At 30.6% G+C, this 16973-nt stretch overlaps 2 protein-coding genes across 2 annotated transcripts; one reads left to right on the forward strand and one right to left on the reverse strand.

Annotated features, from left to right (window-relative positions):
- Positions 1 to 6549: 6549 nt before the first annotated feature.
- Positions 6550 to 10314, reverse strand: LOC25491533 (rop guanine nucleotide exchange factor 7). The gene is made up of 7 exons (XM_013599476.3): positions 9807 to 10314; positions 9440 to 9562; positions 9181 to 9335; positions 8740 to 8814; positions 8385 to 8663; positions 7428 to 7784; positions 6550 to 7085 (listed from the first exon to the last, which is right to left on the reverse strand). The coding sequence occupies exons 1-7, from the start codon at positions 10084 to 10086 to the stop codon at positions 6726 to 6728; spliced, it is 1629 nt and encodes a 542-aa protein (XP_013454930.1). The 5' UTR covers positions 10087 to 10314; the 3' UTR covers positions 6550 to 6725.
- A 3034-nt stretch (positions 10315 to 13348) lies between these two features.
- On the forward strand, positions 13349 to 15311 carry LOC25491534 (probable glutathione S-transferase). Its single transcript, XM_013599477.3, has 2 exons — positions 13349 to 13843; positions 14731 to 15311. Exons 1-2 carry the CDS (start codon positions 13520 to 13522, stop codon positions 15067 to 15069), a joined length of 663 nt encoding a protein of 220 aa, XP_013454931.1. The 5' UTR covers positions 13349 to 13519; the 3' UTR covers positions 15070 to 15311.
- Positions 15312 to 16973: the final 1662 nt, after the last annotated feature.

A 16973-nucleotide genomic window follows, 5' to 3' on the forward strand; every position in this document is an offset into this window, starting at 1 on the left:
GTGTTGGATTCATCTTTAAACTATAGTTGGTGAAACGGTCACATCCCACCGGGTCAAGCCACAGCAAATTATGTAGTGATCATATAAACTATTTTTATTTTTCTTTCTTACATGTTTCAATTTTCGTTTCGGCTGGGAACAATCATGGGTTCAAATTGGAGGACAAGGAACTTCCACATATGGTAGATGATGAGTGGGTTAGAATATTACTTCAAAAATATGTTGTCTCTTTTTTTCTTTCTAATTATTCCACAACTTTATTTCCCTTTCATTCATGTGTTTGTTTATTGCTTGAACGAAAGCCTTTGGTTAATTGCTTTGTTGAATTCTATTATGAAACTTTATGGGTATTATAAAATTTAAAGAGTAATGATATTTGAATAATTATTTTGGTATAATTTTTGGAACAATTTTGCTGTTCTCTTTTTTCATCGGTCAAAAACAATGGAGAGGGAAAAATGAAGAGAGGGAATAAGAAGATAATATGAGTATGAGTGAGAAAGTTATGCAAAAGTTGTACAAAAATGATTGTACAAATATTATTTCTCAAAATTTAATGTCTACATATTCTCCCTCCTATGATTAAGGAACAAAGAAAATAATTGTGATAGTAGTTTGTTTTTTAAAGTTTATAGTGGATTATTCCTAAAAAAAAAGTTTATAGTGGATCATGAATGCCACGCCATAAAATAAATTAAAACCAAAAGGTTACCCAAAAAAATATTAGAGCTAAAAGCAATTCTAGACCCCTATTACTAGGTGTTTTTATGTCTCTATCTACAACTTTTTAGGTGGATTCTAAGGTGAGGAAACAATTAGGTCTCTCACCGGTGTACCATTTATAATATATCATTCGATCTTTAAAAGTGATCTAAAGGTTCAGATTTTATTGAAAAAAAAAAAGCAGCACATGTGCCTTCCTCCATCAAAACCGTTATTTTGCTTCCATAATGTCTTCTCTCTTTTTCTACATGACTGAGAAAGTTCAAAAGAGATTCAAACAATTTTTTTAAGGCAAGAAACTTCAGACATTGTAACAAGGGAAAGAGGAAACTCAAATCAAATAAACTCCAAACCTAATAACAATGGTCCAAGTTTGACAATTGATGAGAAAAACACAATTCAAACCAGTTTCATATGATCTAATGATTCGTACATAAATCTGTTGACAATTTATTATTGACAACAATTCAAACCAGTTTCAATGGTCCAAGTTGTTGGAAATTTAGGTCTTAATATAAATAGATTTCATAATACATGTTCAACAATCATAAATCAACAGCGGAAGCAAACAAAACATTGAACATGATTATGATCGGATCTACAACATGTTTGATTTATCAAGGATGTTAAGAATTAGGATATTAGGAATACCTGGATAAAGCTTTCGTAGCAGCCCTCTCATCAACAACGATAACCAAAGGGAGGAGATGATCTGAAACACACAATAGAGTTAGCGGCGGCTGATTTGGTTCTTCCTCAACCGGTACCTTTATGCCTCAAGTTCTCTTCAGATGGGGAGAAGAGAGAGTATTGCCGTGTACGGTGTATTGGGGACCATAGCCTCTTTTATATTGGATGACCATTAGGGTTTCCATTATTCCGTTAATGGGCCATCCGGATATCCACTCATTGAGCCCATATCAATTAATTAAATATTTAATTAATTATCCAATTAGAAATCTAATAGCTTTATTACTTAATTTGATCACTAATCAACTAAGGCTCACAATTGATAAATAGCTAATATAATTATTATTACGATATTTGCCCACATAATGATATTGGAATATAATAAAATATAAAATATTCCAACACAAGTTTGACAATTGACAATTTTTTATTGACAATTGATAAATTAAAAAAATCTCAACAATTGAAAATCTTTATTCAAAGCATTTTGCCTAAATATGCACTCGGATCTAATTTTTATTTATTTCAATTAGTCTAAACTTGATCATTGGTGTGTTTGTTGGCAAGACCACCATCTTCATGGTCATCAACCATGAGAAGAACTTCAGAACCATCGTTGGTATGTTGTGGTTAACGGCCTTTTGTTGAAGAAGCCAACTAGGAGGTGGGATTGGGTGGAAAAAGGCTTATGTGTTACCCTCTTTTCTTTAATAAAATCTAACTTTTAAATCATTTTTAGAGATATGATGGTATATTATAGATGGTACATCGGTGAGGGACTTAATTGCTCCCTCACCTTAGAATCCACCTCAAAATTTATAATATTAGCCTTCTACATCCTTCAAAAATAAAATAATAGTCTTCTACTTAAATTTAAATTTGTGACAAATATCCTCTTTCTTTTTTTTTTTTTTTATAATATTTTCTGTAAAAAAATCATGCCCTTTTTTTGAAGGGAAACTCTTGCCCTCTTTTTATTATTTTATAAAAAATAAAAAAAATAAGAAGTCACAAATTACATTTCAAAAATAAAAATAACTCTTACACATTTCTATTCATTTCAAAAAATCACAAATTATGATTTGTCAACTTCATCTTATGCAGTTTTATTGTTTTTACATTTTTTAAATGAAACACTAAACATTATCATTGAAAGATACGGTTCATATTTCATACACTAGATGATTGTTTCTTGCTAATAAATTAATAAAACAATTTTTTTGTAAAAAAAGCTGAGCATTTATATTCAGATGAATCACTAAAGAATGTCATTGAAATATACAATTTATACATGAGACAATCATCTTATGTAAGTTTCTTTGTCTACTTTGTCTATGTAAGCTTCTTTGTTTTTACTTTCTTTTATGCAAATGAATCACTAAAGAGTGTCATTGATATATACAATTTATACATGAGACAATTCTTTGTCGCTAATAAATTTATTAAAGGTTTTTTTTTGTAAAAAAGAATAAAAAATCTTACACATATATATTCATTCTAAAAAGTCCTAAATTGTCATTGTTCAACTTTATTTTAAGTATACTTTGTATGACTGTTTGTTTTTCGGGATGACTCCCTTGATACACCTTGTATTAAGATGTTCTCATCGCCGTTGTTAATATATCCTATTTTAATTTCTTAAAAAAAAAACTTTGAATAAATAGTCAATTTCCCCCCTGAAATTGTAAGTTTCATTAATTACCCCCCTGAAATTAACAAAACTTCAATTACCCCCTTGAAATTTCACAACGTTAGTCAATTTACTCCCTCCGTCAAATTTTTCTGTTAGTGAACATGACGTTTTGCAAATACCCCCCCTGAAGTTTTGCACTTATGTGCAAAATGCCCCCCAAACTTAAAAATTTATATTATTTTTTTCTTAAAAACAAACAATTAATAGTTAAATATTAAAACTAACTATTAATTTTGGAATTTGGGAAAACTACATGCATATATACATCAAAATAGGCTCCAAAATGGGGAAAAATATGTATTTTTTAAAGTGACAATAATGGGATGATTTGTGGATTAATATTGGGGGTTGTGTAGTTTAAATGGTTTGAGCAAATTGTTGAAGGATTTGGAGGAGTTAAAAGACTAAGATGGTGAAGGAGAAAATATAAATTTAAATCTGATTATTAATTTGTTTATAAACCTCTAAAAATAATAATTTGTCTATTAGAAATAACCATTATTGTCACTTTAAAAATACACGTTTTTTCCTATTTTGATGTATATATGTATGTAGTTTTTCCAAACTCCAAAATTAATAGTTAGCTTTAATATTTAACTATTAATTGTTTGTTTTTAAGAAAAAAATAATATAAATTTTTAAGTTTGGGGGGCATTTTGCACATAAGTGCAAAACTTCAGGGGGATATTTGCAAAACGCCATGTTCACTAACAGAAAAATTTGACGGAGGGGGTAAATTGACTAACGTTGTGATATTTCAGGGGGTAATTGAAGTTTTGTTAATTTCAGGAGGGTAATTGATGAAACTTACAATTTCAGGGGGGAAATTGATTATTTACTCAAAAAACTTTGTCTTAAGTGATTTCATGGTTTTATCATTCTTTTCTTCAAATTAATCACTAAAGAGTGTCATTGAAAGATACAATTTTTACACGAGACAGTGATTGGAAGTGATTGTTCAATTAAATTTAAAGATTAGAAGTGATTACAAAGAAGTGATTGTTCAAATAAATAAAGTTTTTCTACTTCTTTTTTCTGTGTCTTTGCATTTTCAATTTGAAGATTCTAAATGACGGAACTATTTTTGCAACGACTTGTTTATGATATACTAGCTTGTGCCATTTATTTCTTAATAAAATCCTCTCTTTGGCTTTAAAAATAAAAGAATATTAGATAATTCTAAAATATTAGAATATCAGGTGATTCTGAAATTGGTGGGGATGCATGCAGGTGGTGGGTTCAACCCTAGTATATTATAAACGTCATTCATTTCCTTTATAGAGGCACAAAATACTTTTTTTCCCTAGAGACAAAAAATACTTTCTTTCTTCCACTCTGTCTTTGTCTTTGTCTTGTTTTAAGTACTTAACCATTTGTCTTGTTTTTTCGAAAGGCACGATACTTTTTTTCCCTGGTCACGCTGCTTGGCCCCTCAGGCAGGCAGTTACGTTTCCTTTTTCTGACAATGGAGTAAAAAAAGATGAATTTTTAAAAGATTCTTTACGAAACATCTTTTTTCTCTGCTTCCATAATTTACGTTGGTCTGCATGCAATAAAAAAACCATATTAATAAGTCATTTTTTTTTCTGCACTCACCCATAGGTTTTTCTTTTGCATAAAGACACAAATATGATGCTCACTATTGATGTATAACAAGACCACCGACATAACTTTATCACCAATAACAACTCATAGTGGCAGATAGAGCTACACTACCATCCTATTGAAAATAAGATTTGCACACGCTGAATAATTAATTAAGGTTGTACCTTGCATAAGTTGAATTTCTCTCTCACATATCTCACATCCGGTTATGATCAATCTCTTTTCATTTGATTTATTATCAGGATTGCTCTTTAGGCACCCAAAACAAAGTCAAACTATAGTAGACTACCGTTCAACACACTTTTTAAATTGGATAAACTGATTTAAAAAAAACAAAAATGTTTCAACTGATCTAAATAATGTTGAATATCATTTATCACACAATGTAAAATCACGTCGACTTTCATGGAATTTTATAGTCCGTCATGGACCCAACTCCTAAGTAGTGTTGGGTCCGCTCTCCCAAGTCTCCAAAACTAGGATAAATGGATCATGTACCAAGAAAATAATTGTTTTTCTTTATGTACCACTTTGCTATAGAAAACTGATGAAGACAAAAAGGTTCTATTTTTTGTTGAATTATGGTAGGTGTATTTGCAAATATACCACTTTGCTATATATTGTTTATCAGTCACACATCGTAGAAGAGAGGTGAGGAACTTTAAGTGTAACTAAGTCCCAGGGTCTAGAGTTTTACGAGCCTTAGGCATAATATAAAAAAAGATCCTTACATAATAGATCATAATTTTTTTAGTTCATTGTTGTGTTTTTTTAGCTCTTCATTTCGTTTTTTATTTCGCATTTCACTACCAAATAAATGTTTTTTAGATAACATCTGAAAATAAATTAAATACTCTATATACACCAAAACAAAATAAAATACCATTGTAAACTAAAATTTTAGCCCCCCATTTTTAACTAAAATAGAATTTGCTTTGTTATGAAAATTATCCCAATTTATTGAATAAAAAATATCATCAATATTTTTAATATTAGTGAAGCACATTATTAGGAACAAAGGACCCAAAAAAATATCATTAATTTATTCGATAGTAAATTTTTGAGCATATTATTAAGAACAACAAATAATAAATTTTTGAGCATATTATTAAGAACAACAAAAAAAAAATTATAGGAGGGTGTATATAGAAATATTTGTGCCACATGGGATATATATAGTAAATCTCACTAAAAGGGCCAAAAACATTAACAGATTTCAGCCCATTCCTTTATCATGTCAAAGTTTGGGCCTTTTTCAGAGAATTTGACTATATATACCCTCCAAAATCCTAATATTTCTATATACACCCTACACCTTAAAAAAACTTTTGGGCCCCCTACCGGCATGGCCTTAGGCCGTCGCACTCGCGGCCTATGCCCTAGGGCCGGCCCTGCTAAGCCCTGAGTCGATGATAGGTATGTTGGATTAATTATTTAGTTAATCAATTATGGATTGACAATAATCAATTATTATAAGTTAATGTCATAATATAAATTATGGTCTATTGTGTTAAGCACTAATTAATTGACGAATATGTGTGATTGGACTATTCTTTCTAAATGGATCGTGATGGGTTGGACCATTTAGCTAAGCCCAATGAGAGGTGTCTGCCCTTAGCCGTTTAGCTATTTAAACGTTATCCCATCAGACGGTTAAAACTCTCATCCTCTCATGACAGTTATCCTTCATCAACATAATTCAAGGTACACAAATTCTTCTTCCTTCTTTGATACTGATATGCTATAAGTTGTATCTACTGATCCATGCCTGAATAGTAAAACTTTTATCAAGGTATACATAAATTTGTCTTAATTGTGTAAAGAAGCTTGAAAAATCATAATCAAAATTACAGAACAATGCATTATTTTCTATTCCTCTCACTGAACTTTTACATAGTTCCTTGAAATTCTTCCATTTCAGATTCACAAAATATACAAACACCCCAAATAGAAAATTAAACAATCGCAAGAAAAAAAATGCACCATCTCATCTATCTATGGTGTAAAAATCCTTTCACTCTATCCATGCCTGATCCATTAAATTGAGCTGAATATCTTCTATGCAATCACTAGATTCCATATCGGTTTCCAATTCTGGCACTTCATCAAATGTTTTTAATTTTGGAACCAACTTCTCAATTGGACAAGCACTGTCTTCTTTTCTATCAATGCTAAAAAAATTTGTCACAATCTTACTATATGGAACTGAAATACTCTTAGTAGTGATTACACCAACTTTTGATAGAGATGAGAATTTATCAGAATGTTTGGTTAAGTTGTCTACGTAAAGCACATCGTCAATCCGCGCAACAATATTTGACGCCAAACTCTCTAGTACTCGCGAATAACTCTCCAGAATGGATTTTCCAACATCCTAAAAAACACACCGATTTGTAAAACTAAGATCAATCTTTTCAATACTCAAAGAAGTATAAAAAACAAAAAATATTGACTTAATTACAATTTTGGTCCTCTATTTTGTCTCATTCAAGATTTCGGTCATTCTATTTCTAAATCCAAGTTGGGAAATCATAACAAATCAGCCCCAAATATATATAGATGGGAAAATGTCAAATATTTTGAAAACTGAAGGACTAAATTAGCGAATTTAAAAATAGAGGGACCATAATCATAAATAAGACAAGAATTAGGGATCGAAAATACATTTAAGCCAAAAAGATTTAGGATAAAACATGATTGAAACATAATAACAAACCTTGTTGCATTGGATTTTGCTCACATCTAAGGATGTTTGAGGGAGAAAAGGAAAATGTTGCTTCAAAGATAGTAGAAGGGTTTCTCCTCTCTCTATAAGCATTTCACTTTTGTCTCCTTCAACTATTAGATCCTTGAACATTCCCCATGATGATCTTGAACTTGATCTCGTAGCGCGATTTGCAGGCTTTGAGTTGGTCTTTTTATGCCAAATATAAATAGAAGCCTCTACTCTATTTGCAATCTTTATGGCTTGATGTTCAGAAGATATTTCAAGACTAGCAAGCAAACTTTCAGGAGAAAAAATTTCTGATGTAATGAATTTGTAAATAACATCCCCCAAGCTACCTCTTGCAGTCTGTAAAAAGGGTTGGATCAACAATTTTTCCATCATGTTATATACAAAGCATTGAGAATATGAGAATAAATATAACAATAAGTAAAGACAATTGATTACAAATAATGACATTGATTACGATAATAGAATATATGTTCGGGGATGAGTGCAATCACAAGTCTGTGACTGCATGTAGTTAGCCATATCTAGACCATTTGATCAAGATTAGACGATCCATATTTTATTCTCAGTAATTTACATTTTCAAAAATATCAAAATCGACATTGAAATATGGACTGTCTAAATGTGGTTTACAATGTGCAGTCACACTGCAAAAAAGTTCAAGTCCGTGTGTTAAGAATCCTACATTAAATGTTACATGGTCTGCATAAATATCTGTGAGAGACATCTCTCACCTTATAAACTGGTTTCGCATAGTTGAGTTACACTCAGCCGAATTTTAAGATGGTATCAAAGTCTATCTACATCTGTTAGGCTATACGCTAATAGGCCATCAAATCACGCTTCATATGTTCAATCCATAGCGAAAGGGTGGTTTCTCAAGTGCATATTTATTATGCTAACATTTGAAATAATAAAAAACATTAGTGGTAATAGTACCTTTGGAAGAGACTCTAAATAAGCATCAGGAACCTGCATTTCAGCTAAAGTAATGTTGTTAATAGCCATTGCAGCTTTCGATATTTGGTTTGCGCAATCGCGCTTATGCTGCAACTGCTTTCTTGAATTTTCATGGAGACCGCAAGGAGGGACTTGAGGTACAGGAAGCCACCATTTCTCTTCTTGTCTCTGAAAAGAAGATGAACCGTCTTCATTGCGAGCCATAACACCTTGGTCTACATACCTGAACTCTGTATTGACAAAACTGTCTAGTATTTCCTGTATAAAGAGAAAATGTTTAGAAAATTTGGATACAAAACTGAATTAATGTGAATAAAAGGAAGAAACATCTTACAAGAAGCATGTTATCTAATTTTCGCAAAGCTGGCAGATTGATGTAGAGATCCGAGCGTGGTCTACAAGTCATGACCTGATTCAAATATGAAAATAAATAGTGTTAAGCATCAAACAATAATGTGTGTTAAGCACTCACATAGACACTGATATTAGACACGATATCGATACCAACACGTAAACATCAATAATAAAAAAATTATAAAAAAAAAAAATCAGTCGAATACACAAGGTGATTTCATCCTTGCCAACTGTGTTTTCTTCATACAAAAGAGTCTGAAATCAAACCACTGACCACTTGCTTAAAATGTCATTAACTACTCGGATCAACCACATGACTGCAAAAATTTATTGATTTTATATTTTATATAAGAATGATCACAGATACTTCATACCCCTGTATAAGTTCACATTAAAATTCTTTCTAAAGTTATACTTGTACCTCAAACCTGCTTCCATCTGGAAATGTTTGCCAAGTAGGCTTGAATTCAACAATATGATCACTAACACAAAGAAGCCATTCCATCTCTCTTTGCCACATTGCTTTCTTCTCTGGTGACAGAGGTTCCAATCTCCAAAGTTGGCCAAAAACAGTGGCTAAAGATTCAAGAAATGTATAAAAATATCAAAATTTTAGAATTCAAGTTCCATTAAATTCAACACCAAAACTAGCATGAAGAAACTGTTTTTTAAATGCATACCACATAGATTAGTTATGGCATTAGATATAGCCAAAGCTGTAGGGACCCCATTTCCAGAACCTGACATATCTTCTCCAAGTAACAATTTTGCAAACCTCTCCTTCATCATCTCAATCTCTAGCACTAATAATCAAAATAAAATTAAAAAACATATTCTGTTGAACTCATCATACATAGCACTTCACTGCAAAATCTATAAATTAATTATGCAAACAAGGTTTTCAAAACGGTATACTAATTGTATCTGCAACCAAGGTGTCAAATAGCAGTAGAGGTCACCAATGTTGTGTTATGAAATTTAATTTGTCGCAGCGTTAAAATATTAATCACAAAATTGCAGAAATCTTAATAAAATAATTTGAAATACCTGGCATTGGCAATACTGAAACTTGTTTCTCAAAATTTTCACTGCTCGAATCCTTTTCCTCTTCGACTTCACTTCCATCTCGACTAGTACAATCACATGAAGAAACTTCCTCAATCGGCAATTCCATGGATGACTCCATAACACTACTGCTAGAATTGCTCTCTAGACCATGTTCTTCATCCAAATCAACCAAAATCACATCATTACTACCATTTTGACATTCTTTGTTTCCTTCATCATTGTTAACTTCATTCTTCTCAATTAAATCCACACCCTCCATTGTAATATTCACCTTCTTCAAGAAAACATAGACTATTTAGTGCAATTGTAACACTTTCCTATAGTGCTGTTAGTTATTGATGTTATTGTTGAGGTTATGTTCTTTCTATTTGTTTGGTGTAGTCACTTTCTAATTAGTTGTTAACATGATGTTTTTAAATGATAGATAAGTTCTTGGAATGTTTTGTGAGTTAACTTTGATTGCTTACTTATATTTGAAGAATGAAGACAATCATCATTACTCAAGATTGATCAAAGCATGTGATATTGAGAGTGACTTGTGAAAAAAATTAAAATTTGAAGAATCAAATTTTTTGGAACGCTCTATTTAGCCTTATCAATATACAAAGTAGTATATGTTCCTCCATGTGACACATGATACGTATATACTTTTTTCAAAGGAGCCAAAACATATATATAGTCTTCATTTTTCTTTTGGTAAATATATATAAATGCTATACACAAATTCAAATATTAATTAAGAATTAAAATGTCCAATACAATATCATTATAGTAAATGTTAGACTTTTTAATCATTTACATTTTTTTATTGGTATAGATTTTTTACTTTACAATAAAAAAAAGTTATGTAAAAAAAAATATATAATTTACATTTTTTTATCAATTTTTTGTCGGTGTTTAAGATTTCTGTTGTTAAGACTTATAATTGTATGTTGTTCATCCAACATTCTCTTGTACACGAGACCGAGGATACTCTTTTGTTCCTAAGTGACACAGTTGACTGTTTCAATACAATTATTACCTTTAATTATCTATTAAAAAAAGTTATAAATATTTGATATTTTAAAAAATATTCATTAGACAAATTCAACAAAATTTTATATGCTATCGTTGATCTTTATATATAAGTAGAAATTAATTGAAAATTATAGTTTAAGTATATGAATAATGTACATGGTCAAACTATGTCAATTAATATAGAACAGATGAAGTAAATATTTCATATTTTTACATGATAGGTTACATTTTAACCGGACTATTTTTACACGCAACTGCACAAACTAATCATTCGAAATGGAGAGAAGCATGATGCAGACATTATGCATTTAATAGGGAGACATAAACTATTTACTCTCTACATTTGAAAATCCTACAGGAGCCAATGCGAATTAAATGAACTATGTACTAAACATGTGACTCTAAGATTTAATACTTGCTAGTATCCCTATCAACTTTTCCAATTCACCAACCTAGTTGTTATGTTGGTCTTTGGTAGAAGCTCTTTAATTTTTGCTTTTACGAGTTCAGTTGGAACAACCAGCAATAGAAAATTGTTTTTAAGATTAGGGAAAGCCTTGTAAGGAAAGTTAGAAATTGTGTTATCATTAGAGGTTAATTATTATTTAAATCAGATCTTAACTAAACTCATTTATCACCCAATTATTATATTCGTGCCCTTACGTGTGTCTACTGTAACACCTCAGAAATAATCATGTCGATCAATAATTTTTTAGAGTAATTCAATTTTACTTGATTAATGTGGAATCGTCTATTTGAATTCAAAAAGTTCCTATATGAACGAAAATTTAATATTAAGAATAATAAGAAAGATATATGACACCTAATTTAAGATGGAGGGAGTACGAAATTTGAAGGATATTAAAATGATGAATGTATTAAGACTTTCTAAAAAATTAATAGATTAACGTTAGTGGAGAAAGAAAATATGAAATAAAGAAATTGCAAACGTGCGAAGATGAATACATTGTGAAATTGTGAATAGTAAATCGTTGTTGGTGGGTAAAGAATGCATTGACAAAATGACACACAATGAATCAAAATTTCTAAGCAAAATTACGATTAGGAATTTTAAATCGAGATTATTGTTGTGGATTAGGGTTCTTTTATAAATTGCAAACGAAATCTCAATTTTTTTCTCTTTTAAAAATTCGTGTTAGTGATTAATATAATTAAATCTAAAAACTTCAGTATTTAATGTCCAATATATTAAATAAAATAAAAGCTCATTATACAACATTACATAAAGTTCACAAAATATAAATATAGACAAAAACATACAACACACTCTAGCTGATAAACAGAAGTAAAAAAAAATTAGGGAATTGTGACCTTTGTTGGTCTTCTTCTAGCTGACGTAAGGATGAACTAATGTTTTATCTTTCCCATCCTCATCTTCGGCTTTATATATTTACCTGTTACCTTATCTATATCCAGCTAAGATGAGAAATTAAATTTCATCATCGTCTCCAACAAATTTCGGTATCCCCGCCTCATCCCCATCCCCACATTGAATCCTTTTTTTAATAAAAAATAAGTTTTTTTCCAGCTCGGATGACAATGTCGTAATGCATTATCCAGCAATATGATGACTTCAACATTTTGTTGATCAAATAAATTATTTGCTCCTTTAAATTTCAATGACTGTTTTTACAACATGACAAATCTCGATGGATAATAAAATAATTTTCTACATTCTAGATGTGTTTGGGTATGAGTTCGGGGTGAGTACATATATTATTGTTACACATCTCATACCCATGTTTTAAAATCGGAAAAAATCTAAATTTATATCCAAACCCAGTTAAAATGGGAAAATTTCGTTAAATCGAGGAGAGTTTGGATAGGTATCAGCATATATGAGTTTTGATGCTATATCTAATTTTAATTTTTTCTAGTGGTAAAAGATTAAATATAGTGGTGTAGGGTAATTTTTCAGATTTATGACTCGCTGGATGCAAAAGGCCCTGAGCCTAGTCCATATGACATACGCTAAGGCCCAATATATCCTTACTGAACGTTAGCCCAACTAATGCTTTTGCTTTTTTAATTCTTAAAATGCTTAAATTTATTATCTTTGTGCCCTATAAAAGTATAGGTAGTCCCTTGAATAATCTATCATATTTTACAAACATTTATCTTTGTGCCCTAAAACGTCAAATTTGTGTGTATGAATTCATATCACGTTTGTCACTTCATCTACATATAAAAACAACTACATAAGTTAAGAACAAAATATTTATTTTATGAGTTATACTAACATGTACTCTAAATTTTCACAATTAGTTAGTATTTTTAATTGAAATAAAATAATTATAAAAATTTTAAAAAATAGATTAACACAATTTCCAATATATAATTTTCATCTTTAAGATTTTCTTTATTTTATAAAGGTAGCCAAAAACATTTAACCCCAATAAAAGAAAGAATTCTCATCACATGTGAAAAATCATAAAAATTATTCTCTAATAGATATATGATAGATTATTCAAGATAGGAAGCTTACCTACCCAGTAGCCACCAACCCACCAAGTTCTAGTCCATCAAAGTTGACCAAAAACATCACAAACCAAACACTAATCCTTGTCCTCTATAAACAGCAAAAACTTTTAATCAAAGCTATTACAATCATATCCTAAAATTCACATTTCTTAGGTACAAAATTCATTTTTGAGATGGCTACTGCAAATCAAGAAGAAGTGAGGCTATTAGGAAAATGGGCAAGTCCATTTAGCAACAGAATTGATCTTGCATTGAAACTCAAAGGTGTTCCATACAAATACTCTGAAGAAAATCTAGCTAATAAAAGTGATGATCTTCTTAAATACAATCCTGTTTACAAGAAGGTGCCTATTCTTGTTCACAATGGAAATCCAATTGCTGAGTCTCTTATCATTCTTGAATACATAGATGAGACATGGAAGAATAATCCACTTTTGTCTGAGGATCCTTATGAGAGAGCCTTGGCTCGTTTTTGGTCTAAGACTCTTGATGACAAGGTTAGTATCATGATTCTTTTTTTGTTACACTTTTAAGGTTCATGTTTTAAATTCTCATTTGCAATCACCATAATTATGATAGTATTAAAGTAGAGGTGAGAGAGAGAGAGTTGTTAAGGTGAGACTCTATTCAAGAAAAATAAGTGTATGTTTGGATTCATTTTAGGATAGGCAAAAGTGATTATGAAAACTTAAAATAGATTTTAGTATATTTGTTTTGTTTTTTTTATTAGAATTGGTTTTGTCATTCTAACTTGATGCTAGGATTTGTAGTTATAGCCTACAAACTTTACTTTTGCACTTAAGTTTATTGTTCAACACTTAAATGTATCCAAACAAAATCATTTTACATTAAATTCACTTTTAACTTAGATCAAGTTTACAAATCAATTGTGTTCAACAAAAAGAAAGTTTACAAATTAATTCAATCAAAACCAATTTGTGCAATAGTAGAACCAAATAAACACCCAGGAATTAGTCTCACCATAATGGTTCAAAACCCTGACATAGCTCTTGCAATCACAATTGTATACCCCCATATTAGAATTAGACAATCATCGGTCATGGTTACACTTACATCGCGATCTTTGATATTGCAAAGAATTTGCGTCAAAATGCAGTTAATGTTTGCCTTAATAACTTGATGTGTGCTCCTTCTTAAGGTTTGAGGTTCGATTTTGCCTAAATTTGAATGCGTTAGTTTAGCTTTTTTTTTTTAAATATTTGCAAAAAAATGTTTGCCTTAATAACACCCGCATTGTTGTAGCAGATACATCAAAAATCTTGATGTCGCGGTCCAAATAGTATATTAAAAACAAACTTGCTAGTGTCATAAGTTGTATTTGTGCACAATTTATTAATATAAGATTTATCTTTATTGGATTTAGATTTTGCCTGCAATATGGAATGCTTGTTGGAGTGATGAGAAGGGACGTGAGAAAGCTGTGGAGGAAGCATTAGAAGCTCTAAAGATACTAGAGGATGAAATAAAGGACAAGAAATTCTTTGGTGGAGAAACCTTAGGACTTGTAGATATTGCTGCCAATTTCATTGGTTATTGGGTTTATATATTACAAGAAATTGCAGGGTTGGAGTTACTCACTCTTGAGAAATTTCCAAAGGTATATAAATGGAGTCAAGAATTTATCAATCACCCTGTTATCAAGGAAGGGTTGCCTCCAAGAGATGAACTATTTGCCTTTTTCAAAGCTTCAGCTTCAAAGTAGAACCAATTTTAGAGGCATGATTTATAATTGTTTTTCATAATTTAATTTTCCTTCAAAATAATCATGTTGTACTGATTTGAGTTGTAAGCCAAAAGCTTGTTATTTTTTTCTTGATTTTTTAGTTTAATTGAACAATGCCACGAACTTGCATAACTCCATTTTAACATGTATAACTTCACATGTTAAAATGAGTGAATGATCATTCTCTAAAATTGCATGACCAAAATAATTTGGTTTTTGAATTTGAAATTTTTTTATTACATTAATATTTTTTAATTTATCAATTGGTTAACGAGTGCCATCAGAAATTCAAGTTATGTCGAATTAGGCCAATCACAATTGAATTAGGCCAATACCAACCTAACAAATCTGAACCATTAGATCATTGTTATATGACCAAGATTGATCACCGTGTAAAACTTCATGAGGCAATAACAACATGGAATTCGGGTCCATATGAAGGGTCTACATAGCAACCTTATGAGGTAGGTAGGATGAGTAAGTGTAGTGGAAGTTGGGTTGGAGAGAAAGGTAGTTGAAGATTCCTTTGGCTAGGTCAGCTTTGAGTTTCTAGTTTCTAGCTGAATGTCCAAAATAGTGAAGGGTTGCTCTATGAATGGAGTTGGAAAGAAGTTTGTTGCTTTTGACGGAAAATACTTGGGTGACATAGAGTTGGGTGATATTGGTGACATTGGCCAATCACAATGCCACAATGCTTGTGTTTCTCTCTCTTTCACAAGCATTGTGACATTGTGATTGGCCAATGTCACCAATATCACTCAACTCTATGTCACCCAAGTGCTACCCTGCTTTTGACGGTATTGAAGAAGATTATATTGTTTGCTCAATTATTGGTCAAAGCATAATATTATAGTATTATATTTAGATTATTACTTTCATTTTTAGGCTTTTTTTTTTATAAATAAAAGAATGAATTTGAATTTTTTTCACTAAAAGTCTGTGTGGACAATCTATAGCAACTTTATAACACACACGTTATAATACCGGTCCACTTCGTTCATATTATAAGTATACGGACTAATTTAGAATAAATATACACACACAATCTATAGCTCTCAAAATATACTTTGGAGTTTGCACTATCTTATTATGATTAGCTTTGTGAGTGAATAAGTAATTACCTTCTAAAATTTTAACTTTCATTAGATTTTAACAAAACTACAATCCTTTCCTAATTACATAACGTTAATCAATTTTCCTCTTCCTAATCAAAATGACGTAGTATATTTGATTGTATATGTAATATGTGGCACTGCTATGTGTCATGTTTAAGACTCACGCACTACGACTAAGAAGTGAAAAAAATATGAGTTTTACGTATCAAATTTCTCTATGATCTTTTATCATCTTATTTCTACTTTGATGAAAAGTTAGTGTTATATTTACATGACAAAAAAGCCATAATGTAGTTTTGAAGGTAATTATACTTACCTAAGTTGTTGCCCACTCTACTAAGGAGGCAACCTATCTTTCTCAGTGTTCATAGAAAAAAATTGTAAAGCCATATTACTTCTTTTAAAATAGGAATAGATGTTGAACTTCTACCTTTAATAATTTTTTTCCTAGAGGTTGTAATTTATGTTTTTAATGGAAAAATGGCTTCAATATATTTGTAGTCTAATATGGTGCTTTTGGCTTTTACTCTCAAAAAGATTTAGTCTCATTTATGTCAATTTTGGTCCTTATAGCTATCTTTATCAATTGGATGGTTGCAACTTGCAAGTAATAATTTTTGTACCAATACTCTGTAGTTTTTAAGTAGGTGCTCTAATCGATTCAAATAACTATAATTAAGGTATTTTTAGAAACAAATGACTAAATGAAATCAAAATCTTGTTGAGAACCTAAATGCAAAAGATAGAATATGATGGGTGATTGAAATG

Source organism: Medicago truncatula, chromosome 4 (assembly GCF_003473485.1).
Source record: "Medicago truncatula cultivar Jemalong A17 chromosome 4, MtrunA17r5.0-ANR, whole genome shotgun sequence".
Taxonomy (NCBI): Eukaryota; Viridiplantae; Streptophyta; class Magnoliopsida; order Fabales; family Fabaceae; genus Medicago; species Medicago truncatula.